Source organism: Denticeps clupeoides, chromosome 11 (assembly GCF_900700375.1).
Source record: "Denticeps clupeoides chromosome 11, fDenClu1.1, whole genome shotgun sequence".
NCBI lineage: Eukaryota > Metazoa > Chordata > Actinopteri > Clupeiformes > Denticipitidae > Denticeps > Denticeps clupeoides.
Window position 1 is genome coordinate 2,858,740 of NC_041717.1, and position 23,311 is coordinate 2,882,050.

Genomic DNA, 23,311 nt, shown 5'->3' on the forward strand with positions numbered 1-23,311 from the left:
CTCCGAGCATGCTCTTCGCTGACAAGTCTAAGCCTTATCAGGGCTCTTAGTTTGTAAACTCGATATTCTATAGAAATCGAACGAGAATTGCTGGTGTCTTCCTATTGTAAGTCGCTTTGGATAAAAGCGTCTGCTAAATAAAGTAAAGTAAAGTAAAGTAAAGATGGTTTTAGGCGAGCACAGACCACACCCTCTGAGGAATGTCATTTGGTAAATTTTCGGGTAGAGGGGGAGGTCTGGTGGCTTTGTGCTTCACTGAGTCCCTCTCCTATCGTGGAGAGGTATGTTTGGTGGTGTTGGTGTTTTGGTGTATTGCCGAGCTCTATCCATTTTCCCCTTGCTTTCATGAGATCTGAGATGTTGCTGTTCATCCTGGAAAAAACATCAGTAGCTTTTAGGGGCGGGGTTATTTATTCCAGGATAAACTGGCAGATTTGGCTGATTGTGCTCATGAGTCTCTGTCAAAGAACCGAGAAGAAAACATTTGCAGAAATGTATCTCCACAATAACAAGATTGAGGGTTCTGCCTTGAGGCGCTTGTTCTCTTGTGGTGTGCGGTACTGTGCTCATTCTGAAAAAAAAAAAAAAAACGAGCTTTCCTTTTTTGGTGTGCAGGAAACTGATACTTTCGAAAGAGAAAGAGCGAGCGGGAGAGAAGCTGGCATGTGGAAGTCCGGTCGTCTGGAGGAGACGTGCAGACCACGGCAGGCGTGGAGCGAAAGTCGGGGGAAAGTTAGCTCATGGAAAACTGAGAGGTGAAAGGTAAGAGAGGTGTGGAAAGGACGAGTGAAAGAAAACAGTGTGCATGTGTGTTAGATGGGGGGTGGAGAGAGAGAGAGAGAGAGAGAGAGAGAGAGAGAGAGAGTCCCGCCCCTCTCTCCCTTGTTTATCTTGAGTGTGAGTGTTTGAATGAGTCCCATCTGGATGCCGAGCCCACCTCTCTCTCACCAGTTCTGCGCGAGGATGGACAGGAGCGGAGCGGGGGAGTGAGGGAACACGGCGAAGGCTAATTAAAAAAAAACAGAAAGAGACACAGAAAGTGTGTGGGATCAGAGAAGCGAGACCAGAGAATGAGAGAAGAGGCCAGGGACCAAGCAGAGAGGAGAAGTTGGTGATTTTTGCTTGGAGGAGGGTCCGACTGGCTGAGGGTAAGTGCCTCCTCACTCCTAGATCACATATCAGCGGGGAGGGGCTGTAGAGGGTTCCAGTTTGGGAAAAGCTAAGGAAGTACAATGCTCTAGTCCCCTGAAGGCTGTTTAAAAAGTTTTGGCTCGGGAAGAACGCCCGGAGGGTTCTGTTTCCACATGTCTACTCACACTGGAAAAGTTGACATTCCTCCTCCTGAATGTTATCTGACTCCCGGTTCTGTTGTCATCTGGGACTCTGTCATTACCTGCACATCAACTCTTTAAAGGCATGTAACCGCATATGTGAGTGGTTTGGAAATTTGGAGGTTTTCACCGAAAGTGTTTGGATCATTGCAAAATAAAGTAGTGTAGCCTTGTTAAACTAGGTAACACTGGAGGCAATTTTATTCCTAATATGAATATAATAATTTTTTTTCTGTCATCCACAACATCAAGTCTTAAGATTAATAACTACATTACATTTAAACTGAAGCAGTGATTATTAACAATATAATCCATTTGAAGGAACATGAGGATCGTGGTGTTACATGCACCACAGTTTGAGAACCAAGGACTCAGAACGCAAATCATGCCAAAAACTCTGTAGGTTGAATTTGATCGAATGGTCATGATGACTGTTGATGAAAAATCTGTGGGATATCAGCGGGACCTACCCAGGAAATTCTTCTTTTGACCTGAGGTCAGTTGTCTTCTTCTTTCTCCAGTTTCTCTCACTGTGTGCATGCAGCCGTGTGTCTGCGTAGGCATGGCAATAGTCCGCATGTTCATTCATACCTAAAATATTACCAGGGCAATTCCTCTTAGAGCAGTGCTAGTCATATCAAAAAGATTACAACCAGAACGGCATTATGACTCTAGTAACATCTGTAGAGCATCAGAATGACAGTCTAAGTAAAATGTCCCTTAAACTTTAACTGACCCGAGGTCAGATTGTCTTTTTTTTAAGAGCAGCTTCTACTCAGGAGCAGCCCCTCATTTCTTCAGCGGGAAGTTGTGGTCGGCCAGCGTTGTGACGGAACCCTATCAGCGTCCTTCTTTTAGCTTTGCTCCCTAACACTGGTTTCCTGTCGCTGCTCGTCAGGCTTTATTTTCCACCACGTGCCAGGTATTGTTCTGATGTCTTCACGCCGGCGCAGAGACATTGTGTGTGTCTGAATGCATCTCCTTTGTGGTGCAGCAGCCTCTGTCAGCGTTGTTCACAGCTTTGACATGCAGCTCTGTATTAATAAGTGACCTTTTATGTGAAATGAGGTGTCTTGCAGGCCACGCCATTATGACTCCATCTGACCCCCCACCCTGGCCTGTAAAACTGATCAGTGGTGTGATGGCTCTAAAGGGGGTCTTTTATCCATTTCAAATAATCCTGAGCTGTATTATTAAAAAGACGGCCATTATTTGCCCATAAATAATTCAGGGGCTGATCAAAATGACAGGTTTGGCTTTAGTAAAATGAGAGGGGACTTCTCACTCCTGTTTTGAGAGGTGGAGGGTGACTCAAAAGATCACCTTCATTATTCAGGGCTGGTTTGGTGAAGATGTCATTTTCATTGTCCTTTCGGACTGTTTCAGGCCATTTTTCCACTGACTCTCAGAAATCCAGAAAGTTAGCTGCACTTTTTCACTTTTGTCCTAAATTTGGACCATGGTAACATATTTAATTACATGCAAATAATTTCAAACAGTTAATGTTTTAAATAATATGCTACATAAAACAAAATGTAGTATTTTGTCTCTGATGGAATGTTTCGCAATGATATGACTATGAATAGATTCTAAGTTTTACCAGCTTAAATGTATTTGACCAGAAGTGAAATGAAAAAATCCAGAAATCTTTGATGAAATCCCCTTCTCACCCATAGACGACCACACCCTATCCGATGCAAGCTGGTGCAACCTTCTTATGTCAAACATTCATACTGTTGTTAAACCAAAAAGAAAGATATTTTTTGGTCACCCTACACCTTGACAGCACATAAACTCATGCTAATTAGTTGTCCATTACACCATCTCTATGCTACATCTAGTCGGTCACACATGGACATGACACACGTGGCCCTGCTGGGTTTGTTTTGCATCTGTCATATGTGTAGAATTAGTTTTGTAGGATGCGCACAGCTAGAATATTCAGTAATGAAATACATCACTGGTATATACAGTAGTGAAAACAGTGTTTGAGGGCGTGGTTTATGGTTTCTTCAGGTCAGAAGTCTTGCACGCCTGGCTGCTTTAGAAGGATGGCAGCTCTGGGTGTTTTCTTTGTCCCTGTTTGAAACCAAGACCATGGACCCTCAGCACAAGTCCACTTTTCAAATCCCGAGACCCACGCAGACCCACACGTTTCACTACGGGAACGGACATTCAGTTTGTCACAGCCCTTCACTGCGAAGATGCAATCTTTTTGCTATTTTCACAAAAAGGAACTTCCCAGGTTCTGTGCTGTTCACACAGAGTAATTGTTGCTCTCTTCCTCCACGCTGCAGCCACTCTTTTATAAATGCTTCCTTCTATTGTGGCTGCTATCAACAACTAATCTTGTTTTCACCAAATTTCAGCCGACTCAGAAGGACATGGTTTTCCTTTTTTTCAGACTACATTAAATACTGCTGCGTTCTGGCTCTTTTGCTAATGGGGTAAAAAAGGAACCACAACTCCCTCCATTTTACACCTTTCAGTCACCGATAGATCTTTTGTTTTCACTTCCTGCCTTCAGCTATGTCAGTAAAACACCACACTCAATAATAATAATACTACATTTTATTTGTAGAGTTCCTCAAAGTCACTAAAGGCATGAATTTCATACAACGGAACATGAACATAAAACCAGCTTACTTAAAACGTTCTGCCTTTTAAGCCTTAAAGCATTAATGTCTGTGGTGCAGAAACAGATGTTTGAGATACAATCGTCTTTTATGGATTTCATAATACACACCCATATTCAGAAATAGCCCTGGTGGTTCTGTTACACTGTGTAAGTCTGAAAGTCATGTCATTTCAGGGTGTGTGTGTGTGTGTGTGTGTGTGTGTGTGTGTGTGTGTGTGGGGTCTGTTTTGCTTTGTCTGGATGATGTACACGAAGCCTTATCATTCCTGTTCATTACAATAGGAGATGACCTCAGCATAGCCTTAGCCAGACCCTGCGGTAATGTGATTTTACTGTAAATTATAGCAAATCTCTTACACACCCTGCCACACGCTGACCAACTCCTGCTGATCTCCACTGCCGGTTGATTTTTATCTTAATTAAGGGTAAAATGACAGTTTTTTACAGCCTCTTTCTTTTATTTTCACAGTTTTTCTAAGTAGAGAAAATGCAAAACTAATTATAGCAAGCATACAGACATCAACCGCTGACCTGTCATCGGGCCACTGATGAATAATCAAGGCACAGGGAATGTTGGGAATTTGTGCAGGAATTCCTCCTTACACTTCTTACCTTTTCCTCTCAGATCCCGAGCAGCATAACATTCCTGTCCAGGAGCCCTCAGCCTGTCCCCCACTAGTGCCTGAGCACAACAGGAAAAGGGATTGTTTAGCTGATCTATCTGAGGGTCAATTTTTTTTTTAAAAGATAAAATACCAACTCACACATTCATGTAAAAGCGGCCATATATGATTTGTTTAGCTCTTTACCCTGACATGTGGGAATAGAATAAAGACAGTTATAGTCTTTCTGTGTTTAGTTAAGGAAAGGGTAGTGTGTGTTGGGGGGGATGTATATGTCTGTACTGTGTATATGATTCACTGAGTTTAGATCCATTTCTCATATCTGTTATATTTGTAATGAAAATATGAATTTAGTTTTGCAAAGTATAGCCCAGCTCAGATTTTCCTTGCTTTGTAAATTATTTTTCATTCACTAACATGTTTCTACAAGATAACAAATGGATTGCAAAGGCATCATCGCCGTGGGAGTGGGATGCATTAGCAGCTGGCTGTACTCATGGTGTTCGGGTTTGGGTGAGAGGAAGAGCAGAAATCTTGGTCGTGGGCTAACAGGCAAGGGTAATCGGCGAGGATGGTCAGGAACAAGGCTTACACAGACGCGATGGGAATCAACGAATGAGTTGAACCTGTTCTGGTTCTTCCTCTTTTATGCTTTCGTTGCCTTGTGGTGTCCTGCCGGTGTGACGGGGTCCAGTACGCCCCTGCGCCCCCTGTCGCCCAGGAGGGTGGACGGCAGCCATGACAAACAAGAACATCTTGCTGCAGAGGGTGTATTTGTATATCATTCTATAATTCATTAGGTATGAGTGGTAGTAGACCCAGGCTCAAACCCCACTTACTACCATTGTGTCCCTGAGCAAGACACTTAACACTGGAACTCCCATAGAGGGGCCATTTGGCCCTATCCCCCTAGCTCTACCAGAGAGGGACCATTTGGCCCGGTTGTTCTTACCTAATATCCTTAATCATGTGTGAACGGTTGCCTTTGTTCTGCAAATGTGGCAGAAATGTTTGGCTGATTGTGGCTGATTGTGGAAGCCATCATGCTCTTGACGTGCGAGATCCCCAATGTTGCCGACCATGCATCAACCAGCGACGGAATTCTGATCACCCCCCTCCAGAGAAGGATGGAGATGAACGCCATCAGTTCATAGACAGACATGTCCCAATCTGCTTCCATCTTGTGGCCATGCTCAACTGTAAATTTTCTTTTTTCTTCTCTTGGCATCTTTGCGGCTTGTTCGTACCCGTAAGTTCTTGAAGATTGTGAATGCATGTAGTAAACTATCCCTTTTATTCCCAAATTTAGCTTGTCATCAGTTAATACCCCTCTTAATACCCCACTTAGGGCTACCACTTACTGTCCCTGTCCCTGTCACTACTGACTGTAAGTCACTCTGAATAAGGGCGTCTGATAAATGCCATAAATGTAAAATGTAAGGTAATGTAATTGTCACAGTTTTGACCATGAGGGGGTGTGCCAGCCCAAACAAGTTGGCCGCCAGATGATTAGACACGATGGCCGAACCCGGCCTTGTCAGCCTCTGGGTGGTCGTCCCCGAGGGCGCCTGCGTGCCCCCTGCTGGCCCGACCGTGCTGCTGCGGCTGTGACAGAACCCTACAAAGGCATTCATAAATCATCATCAGAGAGATTTTGTGTGAATGAATGATCAAAAATACCTCCATCCAAAATCCAGACACTCATTAAAGGCTATAGGAATTGTCTAGATGTTGTTATAATTGCAAAAAATTGGCTCAACTAAGTGTTGATGTAAATTCTCTGTTAAGTACACAAATTTATACACTTGATTAATTTTTGTTATGGTGCATAGCGCATATTTTCTGTTAATCCAATAGCCTTTATGTCACTGCTGAAATTCAACAGTTTCCATAATGTATGACATATATTAAAAGGAAGTTTTTATTTTGAAAGCTCAGCTAGCGATAAACAAAAATCGAAAAACCGATGCGCACAGAACACAGAAGTGGATTTCCTTTCACCACTCTCCACATGAGCAAAAGTAACATGTTACTACTACTATAGTAATTAAGTTACCTTTATGTATTACTCTTTCATACACTAACAATTTGAGTTAAAACATAAATGTCAGTTGTATTTGTCAGGATTGGCTGCAGTTTGAGACACACCATGGCCCAATCAGGACAGTGGTTCTGTCCTGGCAACTGTTTGACAGCGTCTTGAGTTCTGGCTCCGCTGGCTAGTTTTGGTTCTCCCCTTTATTTCCCCTGTTTTCGGCCATCGAGCCTGGTTTTGTTTCTATTATTTGATCAATCTTGTTTCCCATTATGTCCCGCCTCTGCGCTTACTTCCCTCGTCAGCTCGCGGACGTGACAGAATTTCTCATTATGCTACAGTATTGCTACAGTATTGTTTACATTACATTATGTTACGGTCTCCCGCCGCTGAAAGAGTGATACAAATAGCTTCTTTTAAAAAATTCAAAGCCTATTAATTAGAGTCAGAGCCATTGTGTTTTTTCGTAAGTTTCATATTGCTGCTGTGCTGCCGACAGTGTGTTTTGTGTCTAGTTTTTGAAGTTATTCCCCACCCTCATCGTTCATTGTTGATGAGCCTTTTCTGTAGTACTTCCCTGACATGCACTGTGTACAGTAAAACTTTGGGAATGCAATATCATTGCTGTCATTACTATTTGGAATACTGTAATTGTATAGGTCACGTTTACTGGAGGTTACAGTGTAACATTGTTAGTAATGTGTTACTGCCACAGTCCAGCAGCCAGTTCATTAGGGTTCAGATAACAGACGATGCTGCTTTTGACCAAGTCAGGGTCCAGATTCTGTGAGTGGTTGCTGGGCCTGGCGTGTGTCTTCAAGCACATTCTTAAACGTAGACATGTGGTTTCTAAAAATGTCACAGGAGGTGACGTCACTTAGCACTGCCAGCCAGATGGGTGTAATATTTAAGCATTTTCCACATCCTGCAATTATCAGTACCGCCCTTATTGGAAAAAAAAACTGTGCTTGGTTTGGATTATTTTCTGATTTTCATGTGTGCAGATCCAAATGTTTTCCTCCCAAATGCCATATTAATTTTTTTTTCCAAAAATTAGATTTTTTGGATTATTGACATTTGCGTTTTCTTTTTGTAGCCTGTTAAGCAGAGCGTCAGTCAAAACGCAATGGGATTTTATGGGTTTGCCCTTTAAGTTGTGGCTCACAAGGCGTGCTGACTCTGTGACTAAATCTTCCCAAGGTGTCATAACTGTAGAGCGTGTCCCTGCACTCTCCACCCAGGCAGTTGTCAGTGCACGAGTGTCCCCTGAGGAAATAAAACGGTGACGCGGTTCAGGGTGGCACTCAGCGCCAAAGCGGTACTCGGTGTGTGTTTGGACTGGATCCTACTGAAGTATTCTCCCTTAAGCTGAAATATGACAAATCTTTCAACATAATTTCAGCTTCGTGTACGCTTGTAAGCAGTTAGTACTAATGGAACTTGCTCAGTCAGCACAGAAAATGTGTTCATTGTACAAGGGCTACGTGCTCAGTGAGTTAGAGTAGAAGGTAAAACTGGTGTCAGACATTGCAGTGAATGTTTTGATCTGCTTCCTGTCACGTTAAGACGTTTAACACAGTTTGCAGTATCAGATTCCAGACTTTGTGCTTTTTAAACAAATGGGCGCCTCTCCACTTCTCCCGCGTTTAACCTCGGGAAGCAGGGACAGGCAGCCACTTGTGGACCTGAGAACATGTCCTGATGTGTTTACTGTCTGCGTGCAAATGACTGTTACAGTTGTACAGTTCACCCATTACAGTTGTTATATCAGAAAACAATGTGTACATGGACATGGGTAGGTAGGCTTTGTGGTTAAAGACCCGTTTCCTGCACCTCGATTGTGGGAAGTCAAAGCCTGTGTCTGACATGTTAAACCACGTTTGATCCGCAGGAGATACAATGGAGAAATAGTGTGAAGAGGAGGCGTTACAATGTCGTTCTTCGGACTGGACTGCGTGAAGAAGAAAGAGAAGGGTAAACCGAGTCCAAATTTCACGTTGACATTGGAATTTTCTATTAAATGATGACAAATGACCAGATGTTGTCTCGTGTTCCAGAGGAGCAGAGGAAGCTGCGTGCAAACGACAGGGAGTTCAACCGTTCATTTAGATATGCGGTGAGTACTGCGAACGGGCCATCAAATTATAATCTGCAAAAATTCACACAAAAATTTAGATGTTCAGTGGCTCTTTTATACCTCAGTCTGTCCATGCTGGTGTTTAAAATCCTGTAATAGCAGGTAAATATTTAATAGGTCGGAGGGATGAAAACTATTAATCAGCAGGATGAGTTGTTTAAACATTCTGCATTATTTCACTCATTACACATTGTACTTTTTAATATTGTAAGGCCCTGTCGCCCCTAAACACTGTGAAGTGTACGGGGTCTGCTCAGAAGGTTGGAGGTCCTCATAATATATTAAAGATCACACTTTTTATGGAATTTGTTACAAGTGGACATTAAAGTGGAGTCTTAAATTTGGACGTGTTGTGTCACCCACTGTCTACTGAGGAGACAGGGTCAAATGTTCAATCTTGTTGCTTAATAAGGTCTAGTTCCCCTTGCCGTGCTTGGAAATGGTGTTTCTAGATTGAGGAGGATCCCTTGTGTCCCTTCCCTTTCCACAGACCAACTCCATCAAGACCTCCAAGTATAACCTCTTCACCTTCCTGCCCCTCAACCTTTTTGAGCAGTTTCAGAGGATTGCCAACGCCTACTTCTTAATCTTACTTGTGCTTCAGGTGGGTGTTCCTGTTCTCGCCTTATAAACATGAATAAACTTGACTCTTGGGGGTTATAATACAGAGGTTAATCAGGGAGAGAAGTAGGATCTTGTTATTGCAAAATCAAAAGTTTAAAACGTGGGGCCTCAGTTTTAAGGAACTCTTGATTTCTGTTTCTAAAAAGGGAAGTTGCTCCAGTTGCTTGTTGTTGAGTTCAGACATCATTGGGCTTTATTTCCTATAAAACAGCCCATGAGCCAATGACCTTGTACTTCTAGAAGATTCAAATCTTCAAACACTACTTGGTAATAATACTGGATTTTTTTTTCTTTAATGTGACAGTGTGGTTAGTGTTGGCACGCAGTACGGAGATCTCTGCATTTTAAAACCGTACAAAATCTGTGGAATTATAACAGGATGGCGGCATGGGGGAAAATATTCTGTTCTAAAAAGTCTTTGTTGCCCAAAGCTTGAACACGTTTAACTTCTGCTTTGATACACTGATGCTGGATACCAGTGTACCAGTTATGAATCATAATATATTGCTGTAAGGGTTTCATGTGGCAACCATACTGTCCCCATATCTCCGTCCCTCTATTCCTGCTGGAATAGGCTCTAGCTCCCCCAGTACTTTGACTTGAATATCCAGGTCTAAAGGATGGACAGATTAATGACTTAGTTTTACAAAGCTGCCGTTTGTTTTCACAGCTCATCCCTGACATCTCGTCTCTGTCCTGGTTCACCACGGTGGTCCCTCTGGTCCTTGTGCTGTCAGTGACTGCAGCTAAAGATGCTATTGATGACATTGTGAGTACATGTACACGTCATTTTTTTCTTTTATGAACTCATAGATAAATAATAGCTGCACTGGTTAAATTATTATGTTAATACCTCTGAAACAGACACAATACAAGGCCTGTGTGTGTGTGTGTGTGTGTGTGTGTGTGTTTTCACCATTGGGACAGGGCCAAACACTATTTTTTTTCATCCCCCTTGCACACGTCAGAGGAATTCAGTCTGTAAATACTCCCAGATGTGGTGACTCCTGCTATACAGAAAGAATGTTCACAGCGCCACAGCATGTTCCCTGCTACTGTGCGTGTGAGTGTTTGTGTGCATGTGTGTGGCTATAGATACAGCAGAGCTTGATTATTCCAATCATTTTACAGAATCGCCACAAAAGTGACAAAAAGGTGAACAACCGTAAAGTCAAAGTCCTCATCAATGGAGAGTGAGTCTCTTAAAATACTTCCTTTTTACTACAGTAATTTCCTTGCCAATATGTACTACATATACATACTTTTATACATAATCATTTAAAGAGAATAAGACAGATTCAAACTGTTATATCTGCATAAAGATGGGGTGGCACTAGCCTAGTGGGTTAGACACTCGTCTATGAGCCAGTATCGGCATTTGATGAATGCTGTAAATGTAAATGGTTTATTGGTATTTTCCTCCACTGGATTAGGTGAGGTGGTTGAGTTGAATAGGAGATTTCATCCATGTTTTAATAAAACACCATCTTAACAGCTGTAGATCAAGCTGTAGGGCTTGTGGGAAACATCTAGATTGTTCCCATAGTCGTTGTTCTTTTATGATGTGTGACCACAAGAGCAGTGCTTTTATAGTGACCCAGTTACGTTTTTACATCACAAAAATTAAAATATACAAATCTTTGAATGTCACTTTGTGTTTGTTTGGTAATAAGCAAATATAAGTTATGGCCAAAACTACTTGTTTTTACTCAATTAGTGTTGCTGAAGTCTGTTAGCATTATCACATCAAACCTGAGCCCTGAGGGGCTTATGTTATAATAATAAATGACAATAAATGATCAGTGGTTCACCTCTCCCTCCTCGCTCTTTTTATCATGTTAGACTCCGAAGTGAAAAGTGGATGGATGTGCAAGTCGGTGACATCATCAAACTTGAAAACAATCAGTTTGTTACGGTGAGAGACGTCTCTACGGAACATACCGTGCATCTGCATGGTGCATCCACAGCAGGAGCATCTCTCCATGCTGAACCACAACTCAGTCAACTCAAGAACTGCGGCACGAAGAGCCAACCAAAACTGGGACTGTGGTTTTTCTGCGCTGCTCTGTGGGACATGAATCACTAAAAGAAGAAAGTCCAGAAAACATAGAACAGATGTAGTTAGAAACAACACTATAAAATATCTAAAATACATATTGATTATTTGCCCGCAAGTGTGTATGATGAGATTGTTATTAAATAAAATGTTATTAGACCTCATGATTATCAAGTGGTAGCCTAGTGGCTAAAGAAGCAGACTTGCAACCTGCAGGTCCCAAACCACCAAGGTGCCGTCCCCACACACTGCTCCCCGGGCGCCTGTCATGGCTGCCCACTGCTCACCAAGGATGATGGGTTAAATACAGAGGACACATTTCACTGTGACACTGTGTGCTGTGCTGTGTTTCACAATGACAATCACTTTATTATATACATATTATTGTTTTGCAATGGGAAACAAATCTGCAATTTAAATACATTCATATAATATTAGTGGCAAGTTTTTAGGATACTATGTGTATGTTAATTAGGAGGAATTTGAGGCAGGCAAGTATTACAGAAACTGTGTTGTGTGTGTTTGTGTGGATGGAAAACATTGGTTCACTGACATTTACTCTGTTTCAGGCTGACCTTCTGCTCCTCTCTAGCAGTGAGCCACTCAACCTGGTCTACATCGAAACAGCAGAGCTAGATGGGTGTGTAGATGTGTGTATAGGTCTAGTAGTGTGAAAAAGTGTTTGTCCCCTCTCTGATTTCTTACTTTTTTCCATGTTAAATGTTTCAAAATTTAAATGTTTCAGATCATCAAATATTAGTCAAAGACAACCAATTGTGTTTTTAAGTGAAGGATTTTATTATTAAGGAAGAAAAAAATCTCCCAGATCTCCCTGTGTGCCGAAGTGATTGCCCCTCCCTTTTTAAACATAAAAGTGGCTCATCACACCTGAGGTCAATATTATCACCCAGGCATGATTACTGTTACAGTAATTCTTATACTGTACTTCATGAAGTACAGTATAAGTATATGTGTGTGTGTGTGTGTGTGTGTGTGTGTATATATATATATATATGTGTGTGTGTGTGTGTGTGTGTGTGTGTGTGTGTGTGTGTGTGTGTGTGTGTGTGTGTGTATATATGGGGTGTTATGTGTAGAATTCTGAGGAGAATTTTTTTCAATCCATTTTGGAATAAGGCTGTAACATATCAAAATGTGGGAAAAGTGGATGGGGGATTTATTCATAACAGGGACCGTGTTAAACATAGACAAACATTTAGTGACCTGACAATGACTAAACACAAGACGGCACACATACACACACACACATATATATATAGTGGGGGCAAACACTTTTTTCACACTGCAGTGTGTTGCATTCTTGTGTATGAAAGTATATAATGTGCATGTTTATGAATTATATTATGTTCTCTTTTACAGAGAAACCAACCTCAAGGTGAAACAGGCATTGACTGTCACTGGGGACATGGGGGACAGCATTAAGGACCTGGCTGCCTTCAATGGTGAGAGGAACCAATTGACAAACTAAAAAAGGAATTTGAATCAAAATTTGCAGCCTGAAGATACATTTTTTGAATCACAGGTGAAGTGTGCTGTGAGCCCCCAAACAACAGACTAGACCGCTTCACCGGCACACTGACCTTTACCGGGCAGAAGTATGCATTGGATAATGAAAGGATTCTACTCCGAGGATGTACGATTAGGAATACTGATTGGTGTTTTGGACTAGTCATCTTTGGAGGTCAGGCACTTTTTTACTGGCTACCAAACATGTTTGAAATAACAGGAATCCAATAATAATTATATTTCTAAATATCATAAAAATGTTATAATGAGGGCCCTATTTTGGTGTGTTGTTTTTTGCTAAGTTTATGTTGCATTTTTGCTTTTTTTTAAGATAGTAAATTAAAAAAAACATCTATCCATTATTTAACAATAATTAAGCCATGTATTATACTATCCTTTATAAGTATGATTTTATGGTATCCCTGTAATTGCAGTAATTGCCTACTGTGTACAGTTCACTGTTATGAGTAAGTGGAACAGTGGTACAGTTGTGCATTATAACTTCGAGAAGGTCTGTAAACCAGTTTCTACAGCATTATTGCAATCACCTTTTATCTGGCATCCCTGCCTTTTAAAGGTGGGAGCCACCCTGATGATCAACTTCTGTCCACTTTGCACTGTCCCAAAGTCAGGTTTTAATGCCTTCAAAATGGCTAAAATGGACTTGGACATGTCATAACCATTATTTCTGCTTTTCCCTGTCATATCATCAAATTGAGGCCATATATCATCCCTTATTAATGCATTGTGCGGAGTTCTTACACTAATAACTGAATGCTGTTGTTATCACCATGTCTGATCATGACAACTGTGAATCTTCCTTACAACGTTTCTCTGACATTGCTGAAGCCTCATTTCTATTCATCTCTACAGGGCAGGAGACCAAGCTGATGCAGAACTGTGGCAAAACAATTTTCAAGAGAACCAGCATTGACCATCTGATGAATGTTCTTGTTCTTTGTGTAGGTCAACCTGCCATTGTCAATAGTGTCCCAGTAAAGCTCTAATTGGAATAATGTTCATGTTGGTAGTAATATGCCAATTTCCAACTCCACTGTTTAAGCGGTATGCCCCATATTTTGGGCTAAATAGATTAGTTCCTTTTTGTTGACTTTACTATCACTTTTAATTAGTCATGAAACCCACATATTAATACTTTATTAATGTTGATTCTGATATACACAAAATATTATAAATTCCCAATCTATGCAGATGATTTCCAGAGATGTTTTTAGTGTACATTTCAAAAATGTATTTTATGTGGTATTCTATAAGTGTAAAATGCATAACATAACAAAGACATTTCTGGTAATATATTCAGTACTCAGTTCCCTTATATGCACTGTCATGAACAAGGCCTATGAATCAAAAATCTAGTAGAACAGTAAAAAGTATTTGCATTAACCCTAAAATCATGTATTTCATGGTTACAGATATTTGGATTCTTGGCCATTTCATGCTCAATTCTTGCTATTGGAAATAGAATTTGGGAGCAGCAAGAGGGGTCAACGTTCACAGCCTTCCTGCCCAGACAGGATGGAGTGAATGCACCCTTTTCAGCTTTCCTCACATTCTGGTCCTACGTCATCATCCTCAACACAGTGGTGCCAATATCACTTTATGTTAGGTTTGTATGATTGATCATGATTGGACATAACATACATAATTTACAGCAAAAGATGTTACATTTGTTGCATTAAATTTGATAATTTATTTGTGTGTGTCAGTGTGGAAATCATCCGACTAGGTAACAGCTACTACATTGACTGGGACAGGAAGATGTACCACGCTCGCAGTGACACTCCAGCCGAGGCTCGGACCACCACCCTAAATGAGGAGCTGGGCCAGATCAAATACATCTTCTCAGACAAGACGGGCACCCTCACACAGAACATCATGGTCTTCAACAAGTGCTCCATCAATGGAAAATGCTATGGTGAGACTGCAAGGTGCTTCCTGTTATCCAGATGACACAACACCCCATAATGACAACATGAACAGTTTACTTGAGGTTTTGGAAAAATTATTGACGATAAAAACACTGAGAAATCACATGTATATAAGTTTTCACAGCCTTTGCTCAATACTTTGTTGATGCACCTTTTACAGCCTCAAGTCTTTTTGAATATGATGCCACGAGCTTGGCACACCTATCCTTGGCCAGGTTCATCCATTCCTCTTGGCAGCACCTCTCAAGCTCCATCAGTTTGAATGGCAGACGTCAGTGCACAGATCTCTCAGAAGATGTTCAATCAAATTCACGTCTGGGCCCTGACTGGGTCAAGGACATTCACAGAGTTGTCCTGAAGCCACTCCTTTGATATCCTTGTGGTTTGCTTAGGGTCGTTGTTCTGCTGAAAGACTCACCCCAGTCTGAGTTCAAGAGTGCTCTGGAGCAGGTTTTCATCCAGGATGTCTCCTTTCATTGCTGCAGTCATCGATCTCTCTATCCTGACTAGTCTCCCAACTCCTGCAGCTGAAAAATATGCCCACAGCATGAGCTGCCACCACCATGCTTCACTGTAGGGATGGTATTGGCCTGGTGATGAGTGGTGCCTGGCTTCCTCCAAATGTGATGCCTGGCATTGACACCAAAGATTCTACCAGAGAATTTAGTTTCTCATGGCCTGAGAGTCCTTCAGGTGCTTTTTGCAAACTAAACTGAAGGATCTCCCCCGATCATTCAGTTTAGGTGGCCGGCCAGCCCTAGGAAGAGTCCTGGAGGTTTTGAACTCCATGGAGGCCACTGTGCTCATTGCTCATTGGGACCTTCAAAAGCAGCAGAAATGTTTCTGTAACCTTCCTCAGATTTGTGCCTCGAGACAATCCTGTCTCAAAGGTCTACAGACAATTCATTTGACTTCATGCTTGTTTTTTTTTGTTTTTTTTTTTCTAAATCAATTTTAATCAATTTTAGATTAAGGCTGTAACATAATAAAATGTGATGCGCTGTGAATACTTTCCGGATGCACTTTATTATTTATGTCATAATAAAATAATAGCCTTCTGGTAATGTAGCATTACTGCAATATTATTACTGTTCTGAACCTTGTAGTGCCTTAGTTAAAGTCCAGCACTGCATACTGCTCTGTGTCATGCGCATTTTCACACGTTTCCTTTCTGCAGGTGACGTGTTGGACTACACTGGACAGAGACTTGAGATCACTGAGGTACAGTTGCTTTGTACTAAATCTGCTGTTAACGTAATGTCGACACACATAACACGATCCTGGTTGATTTTCCAGCAAACGGACTCAGTGGACTTCTCCTTCAACCAACTTGCTGACCCCAAGTTCATGTTCTACGACCAAAGTCTTGTTGAGGCAGTGAAGCTGGAGAACACTGAGGTCCACGCCTTCTTCCGTCTGCTCGCCCTCTGTCACACTGTCATGGCCGAGGAGAAGAATGAGGGTAACGTTTCCAAAATTTGACATTCATTTGTTTTATTTCGAGTGACTCGTGTCACAGGTTAGAGGTTCAGTTGTCCTGGACCAGCACAGGGTTAATTCTGAGCACAGTTTCTCTGTTGTGTATGTTGTGTCCTTTGTTAGGTGATCTGCTGTACCAGGCACAGTCACCAGACGAGGGCGCTCTGGTCACGGCCGCACGCAACTTCGGCTTCGTGTTCCGCTCTCGCACTCCCGAGAGCGTCAGCATAGTGGAGATGGGAGTGCAGAGATGCTACCAGCTTCTGGCCATCTTGGACTTCAACAACGTGCGAAAAAGAATGTCTGTCATTGGTGAGGATTCAACATAGCAGCGTAAACATAATGAAATATTTTATTTCAGTTAATAATGATTTTTATGTTTTGCACAATCAAATAACAATAAAAAATTTAGGTTGATTGAAGAGATTTTAGGTGCATAAAGTTTTGCATTTCAATTGCAGTCACATATACCTTAAGTGTAATTTTGGTGCACCTATTCATTAACCACAAAAACTATTACAGTTACTATGAGATCATTGTTGTTGTATTGTTATTGATTGGGAGCTACAACTCCAAGGTTGTGAGTTCGAATCCCAGCTCGGACCTTGTGTGTGCGATTGAATGGTGTGTGTGTGGTGCGCCCCGCCCTCCAGCAGCCGCAACCATCGCTATTGTCTGTGCACATTGTGGTCATTTTAATAAATCAGTATAAATTGCAATAAATCTCTCCGATGTACGATTATCTCTGTCCTCATCAGTGAGAAGCCCTGATGGGAAGCTAACCCTGTATTGTAAAGGAGCCGACACAATCATTTATGAGAGACTACACCTTTCCTGCAGCAAGCTGATGGAGGTCACTACGGAGCACCTTAATGTGAGTGGTCACAAAGGGGGAGACATTAGCATTCGTGGTTTATTACATGTACATTTATGACATTTTTCAGATGCTCTTATCCAGAGTGAATTACATTAGTTACAGGGACAATCTCTCTGGAGACATACAGGGATAATTGTCTTGACCCAATGGTGGCAAGTGGGGTTTGACTTGTACATCATAATCCCTTCTGTGTTCTGTAGGAGTTTGCAGGTGATGGACTGAGAACCCTGGCGCTGGCCTATAAAAATCTCGATGAAGAATATTTTCGAGAGTGGAAAGAGCGCCACCATGAGGCCAGCACATCACTGGAGGATAGAGAGGAGAAGTTGGATCTGCTCTATGAGGAGATTGAGAAAGATCTGATGGTAAGTGTGAACAGCACTACATCATGCTTACCTAATAGTCATATGATCATTTTCCATCTCTTGAGTTTTCTTGGATACCTAATTGTTTCTTTGCTGTTTTTCCCTTATCTTTGTTAATAACTGTATCCATCTGTCTTCTACAAATTGTTTGATTCTTCAGACATGTTGGTCTCCTCATGTGTCTATTGTGTAGCTGTTAGGTGCTACAGCCATCGAGGACAAGCTTCAGGATGGAGTAGCTCACACTATAGAGCAACTAGCGAAGGCCGACATTAAAATCTGGGTCCTCACTGGGGACAAACAAGGTACAGACTAGCGGAAACACCAGCAAATGCAATTTGTCTAGACTGTCTCAGTGCGAAAGTTAATTGAGAGTATTTTTTTGTCATTTGAATGGTTAATTTGGTCTCTTGTTCCTTTTTTGATTCCCTCTCCACGGCAGAGACAGCGGAAAACATTGGTTACTCGTGCAACATGCTGAGGGAGGAGATGAACGATATCTTTATTGTGGCAGCGAACACACCAGAGGGTGTCAGGGAAAAACTGAGGTGAGAGAGAAGCAGCTCAGCAGACTTGTTGAAAGAAAGCTCTCGACATTTTCTTGAACACCCTATCACGTTTCTCCTCTCTAGGCATGCTAGGTCCACAATGAAACCCGACAGCGCGGAAGATGAGCTCCTCTGCAAGATGTTACAAGGTGACTCACCTAAGGTGGTCCCAGATGAAAGTGTCACTGGAGAATATGGCTTCGTTATCAATGGACAGAGTCTGGTAAGCCTGAAGGGGATTTTAATTCCTCTTCTATTCTGAGTTCTGTAAAATGTCGCTCATTTCTTGCTGTAGCCTCCTTATCTTAATCTCTAGTACACTTGTACTGAGGATCCTCTTACAATCAGCCTAATATTGTGTAACCCGGCTCTCCCTCTCAGGCTTATGCTCTGGAGCCCACCATGGAGCTGGAGTTCCTGCGTACGGCCTGCATGTGTAAAACTGTCATCTGCTGTCGGGTCACGCCCCTCCAGAAGGCCCAGGTGGTGGAGCTGGTCAAGAAGTACAAAAAGGCAGTAACCCTAGCTATAGGGGACGGAGCCAATGACGTTAGCATGATTAAAGGTAAGAAGCAGCCGTGGGCCAGTTTCAAAGTGCTGTGATACACACGTTTACTGGATCAAAGATCAAATTCATCCTTAGGATTTCCATGAATAAAGAATTGTGCTGGTTGTCTGTACCTTGACGAACAAACTAGCCCTTTTTTATGTGTAATTGTGTCTGTCATCCAGAACACAGTCTTTAAACCCATGCTTCCTCATTCTGGTTGATTCAATCCTGCACCCCTGACGGTTTTGTGCCCAAATCATCCAAAAATGTGGCAAAAACTTCACAAGCAAGATCTCTGTTGTAGTCATTTCGGCACCACCAAGCATGCAGATAGATAATTAGAAATACTTCTGATTGGCAAACACCTTAAATAATGTCTCGAATCTTAATATAAAATTAATATAAAAAAATATAGCATTTCAGATTGTTAATGATATGTCTGTATTATGGTAATTAAAGCTATAATTTAAAGGGTTTTTTTTTTAGACTGAACTCTTTTTGGTATTACAAGGGTACACTTCCTCATTCGCCAAACAATTCCCACAAACCCGGATTGATGCCTCTCTACCCATCAGCCTCTAGGGAGGCTAGTGTTACTCGGGTAGCTGTGCCTCAGATGAGATGACAGAGCCTGCTGCACTGAAACCACCGAGGCAGCTGATGTTTTCCCGCAAAACCTTGCACTGACACTCGCTTTCTCTCCATAGAGCCCACGTTCCTTCTCATGCATGTGCTTGCAAGCACGCTCAGACACACACACACACACACACACACACACACGGACCAGCTATATTTCAGCAAATAAAGCCTTTGTAATGATATATTAGTATTTATTAGTATGAATAGTGTATAATTAACCCCTCACTTTCTCTCCAGCGGCACACATTGGCGTGGGCATCAGTGGGCAGGAGGGCATGCAGGCAGTGCTCTCCAGCGACTACTCCTTCGCCCAGTTCCGCTTCCTGCAGCGCCTCCTGCTGGTGCACGGCCGCTGGTCCTACCTGCGCATGTGCAACTTCCTGCGCTACTTCTTCTACAAAAACTTCACCTTCACCTTCATGCATTTCTGGTACGCCTTCTTCTGCGGGTTCTCCGCACAGGTGAGGTGGCCCACCCAACATTCTGGAATCATGTGAAATTATGTTTCCTTTCATTGGTCCTATACGCTGTTTTCATTTTCATTTACAGACCGTTTATGACGAGTGGTTCATCACACTATATAATCTGGTGTACACAGCCCTGCCTGTGCTGGGAATGAGTTTATTTGACCAGGTAAAGGCTTCTGATAATGGTCATCACAACCACTGGCCTTACATGTCTTATATGTGATGGGCAGGTTCATCTAGTCATTTAAATTGGCTGAGTGATCCCCATTCACCAGGCTCACCCAGCGACCACAGTGTACTGAAAGGATTTATGTTCTGTGTTATATTTCATATTTCAGTTGTCATAATGTAGTGTACCAAATCATTTATCAGTGGCAGGTTAAACTAGACACATGATCATGTGAAACAAAATGTCTTCTAAGCACAGATGTCTCATATCCACCCACATTTCAAATACATTCTGTAGTTTACCAGGACAGGAGTTTTCTGGTCCCATGTCATTACATGAAGGTCACTTAAGATTACCTACTTAAACCATAGGACTTAGTGTTATAATCAGCTCTGCAGCCTCTACTCAATGTTTACATGGTTGTAGTAGAGTACCTGTAGGTAATAAGGCTATCCCTCTCCTACACCCGACTGCAGGATGTCAGTGACAGTTGGAGTTTTGAGTATCCCCAGCTGTACGTGCCCGGCCAGCTCAACCTGTACTTCAGTAAGACGGCCTTCATGAAGTGTGCCCTGCACAGCTGCTACAGTTCCCTGGTGCTCTTCTTCATCCCTTATGGTGCTATATATGACACGGTCAAAAACGACGGCAAGGATATCGCAGACTACCAGTCCTTCGCCCTATTGGTCCAAACCTGCCTTCTCGTCGCCGTCTGCATACAAGTATGCTGTGCTAATGAGTACTAATAATAATAACCAAAAAAAACATCATACTGTTTTGTAATAATATACATGTTAGAGATAATACTATTAGTCCTATGGATTGCTTCTGCATGAATAATATAATATAAAACCTTGATTTTCTCCTGATTTTACCAGTTGGGGCTGGACATGTCATACTGGACAGCTGTAAACCATGTGTTTGTCTGGGGGAGCTTGGCCATGTACTTTATAGTCACATTTACCATGCATAGCAATGGCATGTACCTCACCTTCACATCATCTTTCCCACATATAGGTGAGTAGAACCAAGCACAGTTTACTTTTATGGTTCAGGTACATAAAAATCTAGACCAACTGGTTCTACAAAATAGAATTCAGTATGGTGTTTCATTCATCTGGAATTAAATAGGTGAAATAATGAATGTGTCATTTTGTGGTCCATGTGGTGGACAGGTACAGCCAGGAATTCTCTAAGCCAACCCAACGTGTGGCTGACCATCTTACTGACCTCCATACTGTGTGTGCTTCCTGTGCTGACACACCGGTTCCTCCTCATCCAACTGCAGCCCACCGTAAACGATAAGGTAGTCATCATTATGAAATACAAAACCTTTATTTTTATTTTCATTTAACTAAACTGTATTACAGAGATTTATGCGGTCTGTAATAATTTGTCTTCAGGTGAGGTTGAAAGTCAGGCAGATGAAAGCTGCTCCACCCCCTCCTCCCCGCCGAATTCGGATGAGACGCACCAGCTCCCGACGCTCTGCCTATGCCTTCTCACATGCACAAGGCTACGGAGACTTGGTGACCTCCGGCAGGTTCCTGCACCGCCAAGTGAAGCCACGCTCCACAGGCTTCACTCCAACTGGCCGCACCTTGAACTTCAGTCCTGCGGGGCGCTCGGCGGGGTACAGCCCAACGGCCCAAAATCAGAACTCCAAGGGAGATTTGGAGCCTACCGCCCTCCAGATGTACCGCACAAAACAACCCTCCTACTGACTGAGGAACGTGCTGCAGATGTCATTTACAAGAATGGAACTATGCTGTACTCTAAACTCACAAGGCTTACTTTCAACAGACAGTTGTACAATATTACGTTACAATGCCATATGATGCATAATAATAACAACTAATAACATGTCTACATGTCATAAACAGGAAAGCTGATTGGGAAGGGAGTGTCCTTTCCTTCTCCTCCCATGATATGGACACTTCCCCAACTTTTTTCGTCTTGAGGGATCTCGTGAAAAAAATGTTGCACCATCACAGTGAGCACCATGGCCTGGAGCTTTGATTGAACACTAATTTCTGGCTATTTCAATTTAATGGAAAACCATGGACTCCTGGTCAATGAGTAAAACTCTATTCTTAATTTTTTAATTCATGTATGAGAATATCTTTAATAATGCAGACCAATATCTATTCAGCACAGACCAATATTATCATTATCATCAGATATTTTCAAAATTTTCAGATATCAGAATGTATTTTTTTTACATGAAGTAAATGTTTAAAATATATTTTATGTGCATGCCAGTGTTTTGAATATTATTATATGATATTCACTCTGCATAGAGTCTGTTGCACCCAAAAAACAACAGAATTTGTGGCACATGCTGATGAATTTGTTTATTACTTTTCGTTATGAATTATGGGGTTAGTATAAAAACTGTTTGAGTACATATAAAAAAAAACTATCACGCCAGTTATAAATTACACTCTTGTGGAATATACCAAAATGAATTTAGAGTCATAAAATGTCTAACTTATTTAAGTTTTTTTAGTAATGCACCACCAAATCTGACTACCGCCATTAACCAAAGAGAAATCTGTAATACAGTACTGGCAGTGCTGGGTGCTTGCTGTACAATAAAATGTTACACTAAATTTTCAGTTCCTCATCATCAAGCCTGTATAAACTGTTAAATGATCATTTGTGTTTGATATTTTTTTTTATAAAATTTCGAAATAAAATACTCATTGCCTTTTTAAATGTCTTACTGACAATCTGTATGTTAATGATTTATAGATTATTTAGATTTTTTTTTTTTTTTGCTTATGGCTACAATGTATACACTAACCCGCTTTGTTATGATGCTGTGTCACAAGTCTGACAGCATACTGAAGGCTACGTCAGCAAAACCACGAGCAGAAATCAGGAACTGATTAGATAATGGTGACAGAGTGGCCTATCATTTAAATCTTCTGTATGGTAATCAGACTATTTGAATTGGAATGTCGGATCATGGTAAACTGGGCTTTGGGTGTTTGGTCTAGATCTGTTAATCATGATAAAAGGTGTTGTTTCATTGGTCCATATGTTGTGGTTGATCACAGTATTGCAGTGTATGTAAAGTAATTTACTTCACTTTATTTTTGTGACAACTTTTGACTTTTACGTCATACATTTTAGAGATATTCACAATTCATTTTTTCCAAAACAAGTCTAAGTTTTGTGGTTGAGTCAAAGTCAAGGCTTGAGTGACAATTGTTACAGTGTTGTAGAAGTTATGAGCAAACACAGGGAGCCAAATTGTACAAAAATAGTGACAAATGTTTATTTACAATATAT

General features: G+C 41.6%; 1 protein-coding gene across 5 annotated transcripts; it reads left to right on the plus strand.

Moving 5' to 3' along the window:
• The first annotated feature begins 334 nt into the window (after window positions 1–334).
• Window positions 335–22,736, plus strand: atp8b5a (ATPase phospholipid transporting 8B5a). Of its 5 annotated transcripts, XM_028996788.1 has the most exons (29): window positions 335–762; window positions 952–1,148; window positions 8,519–8,601; window positions 8,685–8,743; window positions 9,255–9,368; window positions 10,059–10,157; window positions 10,520–10,581; window positions 11,231–11,303; window positions 12,014–12,084; window positions 12,825–12,907; window positions 12,988–13,146; window positions 13,845–13,933; window positions 14,405–14,598; window positions 14,699–14,907; window positions 16,098–16,141; window positions 16,217–16,382; window positions 16,523–16,711; window positions 17,158–17,273; window positions 17,477–17,641; window positions 17,835–17,946; window positions 18,084–18,189; window positions 18,274–18,412; window positions 18,571–18,754; window positions 19,616–19,839; window positions 19,928–20,011; window positions 20,491–20,736; window positions 20,893–21,031; window positions 21,190–21,320; window positions 21,418–22,736. In XM_028996788.1, the coding sequence occupies exons 3-29, from the start codon at window positions 8,559–8,561 to the stop codon at window positions 21,736–21,738; spliced, it is 3,621 nt and encodes a 1,206-aa protein (XP_028852621.1). In that variant the 5' UTR covers window positions 335–762; window positions 952–1,148; window positions 8,519–8,558; the 3' UTR covers window positions 21,739–22,736. The 5 variants fall into 5 exon arrangements, with proteins under 5 accessions (XP_028852621.1, XP_028852623.1, XP_028852622.1 ...); XM_028996790.1 differs by lacking the exon at window positions 952–1,148; XM_028996789.1 differs by lacking the exon at window positions 335–762 and having other exon boundaries at window positions 880–1,148.
• The last annotated feature ends 575 nt before the right edge of the window (window positions 22,737–23,311 follow it).